At 36.9% G+C, this 7892-nt stretch overlaps 1 protein-coding gene across 5 annotated transcripts; it reads right to left on the bottom strand.

The window, feature by feature from the left end:
* Positions 1-6898, bottom strand: LOC118029199 (ACT domain-containing protein ACR3). Of its 5 annotated transcripts, none has more exons than XM_035033013.2 (10): positions 6576-6898; positions 6302-6368; positions 4793-4938; positions 4390-4505; positions 4216-4261; positions 3603-3717; positions 3266-3333; positions 2514-3125; positions 1686-1790; positions 1-535 (listed from the first exon to the last, which is right to left on the bottom strand). In XM_035033013.2, exons 4-10 carry the CDS (start codon positions 4458-4460, stop codon positions 215-217), a joined length of 1338 nt encoding a protein of 445 aa, XP_034888904.1. In that variant the 5' UTR covers positions 4461-4505; positions 4793-4938; positions 6302-6368; positions 6576-6898; the 3' UTR covers positions 1-214. The 5 variants fall into 5 exon arrangements, with proteins under 5 accessions (XP_034888904.1, XP_034888905.1, XP_034888906.1 ...); XM_035033014.2 differs by having other exon boundaries at positions 4793-4913; XM_035033015.2 differs by lacking the exon at positions 4793-4938 and having other exon boundaries at positions 6292-6368.
* Positions 6899-7892: the final 994 nt, after the last annotated feature.

The raw sequence follows: 7892 nt of genomic DNA, 5'->3' as shown, positions 1-7892 counted from the left end.
TAAGATAGTAAACCACCATCAGATTCCGAAAGTCGCAGAAATAAGAAAAAGGAAAGGAGAAATAGAGTAGTGTTCATAAGTTCAAACTTCATGAACTTCCAAGATTTATTCCATGGACAAAAAGTATATTTCAAGCCCTGTCCATACTTTGTACTGAACAGGTTTATTGTCCTGTACAGTTCATTGTTTCTGTCACTGCAATACAGAAATGTTCTCATGCCAAGAACCTTTCCAGCAAGTTCCCAAAGAAGAAACTTGTTTTGGCCCATCCTCTAGCTTCGGGTTCTCTGGAACTAACCGGTGGTTTCTTCACATTAAGCATCATGGTGTGCCCGATTTCTCTACGAAGGGCTTCAATGATCTTCATATCCACTGGGTTCCCAGAAGCATCTCTGACATAGAAAACATTCATCGCCTGCTCTCCTATTGTCATGACACCTGCTCTTGAAACGGATAATCCATTCTCTCGCAGAATTCTTGTAACTTCAGAAAGCAAGCCTACTCTATCCTTTGCACAGAGCTCAAGGCTCAAACCCTGATATCATGGTGAAAAAACTAAGTGGCAGCAAGTTGCGGGAAAATAAATATATGTAATCTGAGCAAGGAATGCGCTCTGATAGAAAAAATTACATGAAATGCGTCACTGCAGGCACTATCATCTGTTTGGCTTAAATGAAATGAGATGAATCCTAACTAGCGTAAAAAGAGAAAGAGGAAGGAGAAAATGCTATGCCCTTCTTAGCCATTGCAAAAATTTGTTAACTTTACAAAGTGATTCAGAAAATATGTTCTCTTCATTTGAATTAACCCCTCATGCTTTTAAAAGCAAAGAACTTGTCAAATTCCATAATAATATCAAACAGACCTAAGGTCTTATGATGCCCGCTATACATTTCTGCATATTGAATATAATTCCAATCCCTTTTATTCTCTTACTTCCACCTTAAGAGTGGACCTAATATCCATAGCAATTCGCATCTCTCAACTCTTGCATGTTTCTTCGTTGATTAGCAAAGCTGATCTCTGATTCATCAAAGAGAAGAAAGAAAGAAAACGAAAATAAAAGGCTGACAAGACTTTGGCAAGCTGCAAGTACTTTGTGTAGTGATAGAGGTCAGGTTGCAAAAGATTACAAACGAGGTTGACATCTATTATTGATGCTATACTGTTGCTACGAATTATTAGATGCCATCTTCATGCTGTTTTCATTCCCAACTAAGTGAGCCTAATTGACATGGTTAGGAAGCAAAAGTGATCTCAGAAATGGTTATAGACGAATGTTTAAATTAACCATGAAGTAAAGTATCATGTGAGAATCCCAGTTATAGACTTTCATAAGCTTTGAGCATAAACTATTGCTATATCTTCTTGCTGTTGTCTCTGTTCCATTGAATTCTGCTACTAGCCCGTAGCTGAAACATGTTTTTTGTTTTATGTTATCATAAAGGATTCTGTCATGAAACTTTTTCAAGGACAACAACTCAAAGATTCTGTTATTTTAGCTTAGCGTTAAAGACAGAGTACAGCATCACCTGGAATATACAAGATTTTTTCTAGACTATCCAAGGGGGGAAAAAAGAAGAAAAATTATAAATCACTGATTTTAGCTGAACTATGAAAGACAAACCACAATGTTAGACCGCAAAGCACAGAGAAGTTTACTACAAGGTAGAAGGTTTACTCACCTCGCTCACTCTTCTTCTAATCGCAGCTTCAAGGCATTTGATAACCCTGTCCTTCTCCCCTTCAGTATCAAGCACGCAGCCATCCATATGACGAATATAGTACTCCTACAAGTTCGTATAAAGGCCAGATGCTTCAATAAAATCCAACAGAGGCAATGAGATTTACCATAACTGTTGATAAGGTAGTCATTTCAATTATTTGAGTCAACAAATGAGCTAACAAGAGAATAATATAAATAATATCTTGTATCTCACCAAACACCTTCATTTTTGGGGTTGAGATAGTTTTTTATCATGGTATCAACTTTGTTGACCAAGCAGTCACGAGTTCAAATTTCATCATCCCATTCTATTTAATAAAATTAAGAAGAGAACAGAGGTTTTTACTTGAGGAGATATGTTAAATAATAATATAAATTATATCTTGAAACCTTATTTAACAACTTTAACTCAGAGTTAAGATGATTTATTTAACAAGAAGCAAATGAAGTGAATTTTTTTTATTTCATTATTTAAAAATCTGCAAAACACAAGCATAACGTTGCTTTTAATAAGATAAAAAGAAGATGAATGAAGTAAAAAGCTGTATAAGCTAGATAGATAGCTCTAATGATCAAAGCAGTCCAGTAAGACATCATCGAAAGATTCATGAGCTTCCTAATCTTAAATGTGAGCCTACACACGCAAACAGACTCTCTAGAGTCATAATGCATGCCTCACATGATCATAGCTAGAAGATGATGCCTTTCAGGAAAGGAGAAACGTTTCTTTATTTTTCTTTAAGTTGTTAGTTAACATGTCGTGTTCCTTCTGTGGGGAAAAAGGTACCTGTGATGCATTGGGGGCATCGGATGAGATTGTAGCATGAAAAACTACATATTGCATATCTGTGAGAGTGCACACTATGTCAAACATCAACTTGGCACGGTCTTTGCATCTAACAGTGACGACGGAGTATCCTTTTTCCTCACAATGCTCAACTGTGATCTTTGGCTTGAAGGAAGGAGGATCATGAATCTCAGTTGCCACTATTCCACCTTCATAATCCCTATCAGCAAACAGCATTTGGTGCAGCCTCCGGTCAACATGAGTGAACCCCATGGAGAAACTAGTACGACCCACCTTCTCATCATCATCACACCCACGTAGAATGTTCTTGAGCTGGTCCTCCATTGCAGACAATCTAGTTGGGTCATCTACAGCGCGGGATGTGGTGTCATCATTGACATAGACAACACATGCTATCCGCCTATTGTGGGTCCAAACTTCAGCAGCAACCACGTTGAAGTGAAGGTTGGCAAGGACAGCTGAGATTTCAGATAAGAGACCAGGGCGATCCCTGCCAGTGAGTTCGATGGCGGTGTGATCACCAACAGAGTGCACTCCAACCGGTTTGCCTGACCAAGTAGTCACTTCTTCTTGGCCCTTAGGTCCTAGAGCCTATTGTATTGAAAATACTATCAGTTAACACAGGCGCCAATATGGTTCAACTCTTTTCCAATCAGTACTGAACATCCTATATTGATTATTTAAAGCACGGCAAAGCTCTTAAGAGGAAAACAAATTTAGGAATTGCATACCTTCTCTATGTAGTCAATGGTTTTAAGATCTGTAATCTTCTTTCCTTGTTGGTCAGTGACATGAAATACTGTGGATCAGAAATACCAACTTGTTCAGCGTGACCAAGGGAGAGATAATTCAGCAGAAGGCTATAGTATTATGGTGCCTTGTTTTGACCACTTGTTTTAGAGCCTATTATTTAGACTTTTAAAATCAAAATATGGGATATAGTAAATTCGGAATTAGGTGAAACATGAACTGATTACAGAAAGGATCTTAGTAAGCATATGAAGACTGGCCTTGCATAGTCATTAAGCATGAAGCCAACAAGGGAAGTCAATAGGAGCATACACATACCGTCCATGAACCAACCACCATCTGAGGAGATATAAGCTTTGGTGATAATGAGGTCAAGATCGGTTAGGATTTGCACAACTTCCAGGAGAATTCCAGGTTTGTTCATGCTGTCAACCTAATACATCACATTCCATGCATTTTAGTTTACCATTGCTGTGTGATTATCCAAGAGAAAGTTATAGCAAGCATAATAATTTTTTTTGTAATTAATAAATTAGAGCACATGTAAGGAATTAGAGCACACAAGCATGGAGGGAAATTTGAGAGCAAAAATCATTTCAGTAGAGGCCCCTCAAGCATTAAAATACTAGAGAAGAGGGGACACATTCTTATAGTTGGATAATCAGCAATTTGACATGCTCACCCCCACCATTCATGCATCAAAATGACTCCCGCAAACCTATGGTGAAATTTTACCCACCCATACATTATAGGTTCCGTTTTAATTTCTATCAAAGATTTATGCCTACAACACCTGAAGCTCCAATTAGTATTCAAACTTCAACCGGCATTGTTATTGGACTGAACAACTAAAAAAAGACTAAGTAGGACTTGGCTCTAAGCAGAGTATTACTGACCTTGATGACCATGCAATAACAGCAAAAAAGATTACCTTAATAAGAGTACTGTCACTGCAACTAGTGTTGTCCACAGATACCCTGACCAAAACAAAAAAAGAAAGGAAGAAAAGAAAAGACAAAAGGGAGTTAAATAATGTGGGAATGTACAAAGAAAAAAACGAAGCCGAATCTTGGATTGATTTTATTTAATTAATTCTGTTAAGTACCTTGGAGGATTAATCCTAGTGCTCAAGTTCTCATACTCAGGATCAAAGTATGGCCAACAAACTTTAGCCATTTAAGCAGTAATTACTTTCTCCAATCAATGAGAAAGCCTCGCCTCCTGTCACAGCAGGATTAACTATTAACATTTGATAAGTTAAATGGCACACATCCTCTTACCAGTAGCCATGCCATGTCTTTTTCAACAGACAGCACTAATTTCATTAACAGTTAATACTGTCATACAGTGTCTGTAGGTAGGACTTTGCGAATTGAATAGCATGGAACAATAATGATTTCAAGTTTATAGTGTAATTGAATTGCAAGACAAGCCACTTGCAGGCTGATGGAGCTAAATACCAAGGACTTTTCACCAAATCATTACAAGGAAATATTTAAGAGCAATACCCTGTCTGAGGCTGGCAAGAAAAGGTTTCTTGATGATTTCGCAAGCTAAGCCCTCGAGTCAGTGCAGTTCACCAATCCCTTTTCTTGTTGACAAAACATGCTTACATGGTAGCACTAATATCTACGAAGAAGTGAACGATCCAACACTATGAACACGTAGTAGCACAAACCATTTAGCAGAACTCTCAGGCAAATCTACAAAGAAACCCCATGTCTAAATGATAGTTCACATCACAAGAACGCCTTATTTTCATTGATTAGTCAACCTCACGCTTGTAAGGCTTGAATCCCACGAGATTTTAGTTTTTGGCAAGGGAATTTAGTTTTCTGGTTACAATTTACAAATCAACAAATATTATAACATGCCTTACAAGTAGGATTTGAATCTTGACCTCTAAATCTTAAGTCACCATTTGAGATTTGAGAAGCCGTCTTCCACCGAATCAAGGCATGGCATGTTGCTAAGGTTGCTATTATTTAACTATTAAAGGTTAACATGTAAGAATGTGGAAAACCCTACCGACAGCTAATTTCTGAATGCCTAGTTGGTTTGGTTTTATTCTCTACTTTATCTTTCATCTTTTTTTGTTTGCTCTCCTTTTGAGATTTTATTATTATTTCTTTTTTGTTTCATAGCTGAGAATTTTCATTCAGACAAGCCTAGAACACCCAGTCCCATCCAATAAGTTTTCAATTACATTACCCCAGTGAAATCTTTTTATTTTATTTTTGCTACAAGAGTTAAGCTCTATCATTACTCTCTTGAAACCTAAACTTTAAAGTGCTAATTTGATCTAAAATATCCTGTATTAGTAAAGCTTAAACAATTTTTTTCTTTTTTTCAAGGTGCGCATGATGATAATTCAAGCAGCCCCAGTTCCCAAACTGTTGTGTGTGTGAAAAGAATATAGTAGAAATCAAGATTTAAGTTTTAAGAATACAAGGATTGATGTTTAGCTGAACAAAACAAGAGGGACCAGAGAAATATCATAAAACTAAAGAAGTCGGACCCACGGCAGTGGTTGCCATTGCAATCGAAGCTGAGCTTGGGCAACAAAACAAAAGGTTTGTTACCAAGATTAACTCCATTGGTTCGTGAACCAGCCAAGCAGATTCAGCAGAACAAAAATCTATTTCTTTGACACAAAATAAAAGGGAAAGAATTAGATTCGCCAACTTTAGCTACCATCATCGGTACCCTTATTCTCCATTTGACCACCCAAAGCTCCCTCCACTTTATGTATTAGTTTGATGCATAAATCTTATTGTCAAAATGAACAATATCTTACCAACTGCTGAAGCAGAAATTAGCATCTTTTTTATCTTTTTTTTTTTTGTGAAATTAATTCCCGTTAAAACAGAAATTTGCTGCCGTTGATGCAGTGAAAAGTTTCCACACTTTCAGTTGGTCTCAATTACGACTCTGCCGCCATGAACTATTGGTCTAAAGACTCATTAAAATTCTATAGAACTAGAAGAGAAGATTTATGTATACATACAAGAACGTACCAAAGAGGAGCAGATTTGTTGAAACTTGATGAGTGGTGTCCAGATGAGAGAAATTTGGAACTGGAACCTGCCAATTTCCAGGTGGAGCCCACTTAGCACAGAAAGTGCATAACATATCGAGAGTTTTCTTTGAATGAAGAAACGTATTCTTTCAAGAAAACTTAAAAATTCTGGAGCTTTGGGGGATTTCGAAGTCGAAACAGAGAACTAATTTCTATATCAAAGACCCGAAAATAGAACTGAAAGAATTTCCAGGTTGTCGGTTACCACTAACCTTTGAGGTTCCTTCCTTCCAAAATTCCAACGCTAGAAAAAAGAAAAAAAGAAAAAGCAGAGAGCCACTTCACATCCTCAAAACCCAGAAAAGGAAGAGGAAGAGAGAGGGGATATTAAAGAAACAGAGGAAGTGACTAAAAAGCGTTGTTTTGTAGTGTTCTTAACTCTCTGCTTTCGATGTTGGAATAGCACTTGCACACTAATTTTGAGCTATTCCTCTCCTCTCCCTCCAATGAATGGTGGAAGTGGGAAGTGAAATTCTTTCTTTCTGAGGAGGAGGAGGAGGAGGAACTGAATCAGACAGCCACTTAGATATAGCGTGGCATTAAAGGTCTTAACCCTTTAAATATTAATTAATTACAATTAACAATTCATTTGCTATTCAGACATGACGCGGCGACCGAACACCTTTCCTCGAATTTGGATTTTTCGTAGGTAGGACCAAATATTTGTCACATCCTTCTCTAGGAGCGTTAATATAAGATCCAGTTAGTTTTGCAATCATGCCCCAGTTTGTTTTTCTTTTCAAGGAAAACTCAACTGAATTTAAGGGTTTTTTTTTTTTTAATGGATTACGAGAACCTTCAATATTTAAGTTAACATTATAATAGAGAGAGAGAGAAAAAAAAGCTTACAGGCTATGTTGTGGTTTCTACGAAGGTGTAATGAAAGAGAAGATTAGGAATTGAAGAATAGAATGTGTGGTGAGAGATAAAAAAAATTCCATAGGACAAACACCTTATTTAGTGCTTTATAGGGGCTTTTATACTCATGAAATATATTAACTTGCATGTAGAGATGGTAGAGATGGTAAGACACTATTTTAACTAACTTGGAAATAATTATTTAGGATAATAGCTTTTAATGTCCGATAATAATATTGTTGATTGAGAAAGAGACATGATATGTGGGTCATGTTTTGTTATAGATACGCCTTAAAGCTGTTCTATGGACCTCACAATGGTTAAAAAAGTTATATTAGTGTCGGTTAGCATTTAATATGAAATACTTATTGTTTAAAGAAGTAGGCAAGGAATGGACCCAAGCATTATATACCTGGGGAAGATATCTTGTGGACTTGAGATCTTTCATTTGGCAAAACCCTCAACCATCACTTAAGCTTCTTGGGCTTATAGGTTTCTTTAAGGGTCATATAAGTTATGCTACTTAATCTACTTTGAAGGTTGTGCTAATTAGGCTAATTAGGCCAATTAGGCTTTACAATGCTCAATTTAAAAGGTAGGTAACTCTATCCGTGTATAAGATGCCTGCATATAACAATGGATCTACCAGGTCATGGGCTATTGTTTTCATA

The sequence above is a fragment of the Populus alba genome, chromosome 5 (genome assembly GCF_005239225.2).
Source record: "Populus alba chromosome 5, ASM523922v2, whole genome shotgun sequence".
NCBI lineage: Eukaryota > Viridiplantae > Streptophyta > Magnoliopsida > Malpighiales > Salicaceae > Populus > Populus alba.
This window is presented reverse-complemented; position numbering and strand designations above follow the sequence as displayed.

Excerpts from the sequence above, each read along its gene's own strand:
- LOC118029199 (XM_035033015.2), bottom strand. The coding sequence starts at position 4,460 with ATGGCTAAAGTTTGTTGGCCATACTTTGATCCTGAGTATGAGAACTTG. Across the intron at positions 4,262-4,389 it reads ACTAGGATTAATCCTCCAAG|GGTATCTGTGGACAACACTA; the intron begins GTACTTAACAGA and ends TGTTTTGGTCAG. Across the intron at positions 3,126-3,265 it reads CCATTGACTACATAGAGAAG|GCTCTAGGACCTAAGGGCCA; the intron begins GTATGCAATTCC and ends TCAATACAATAG.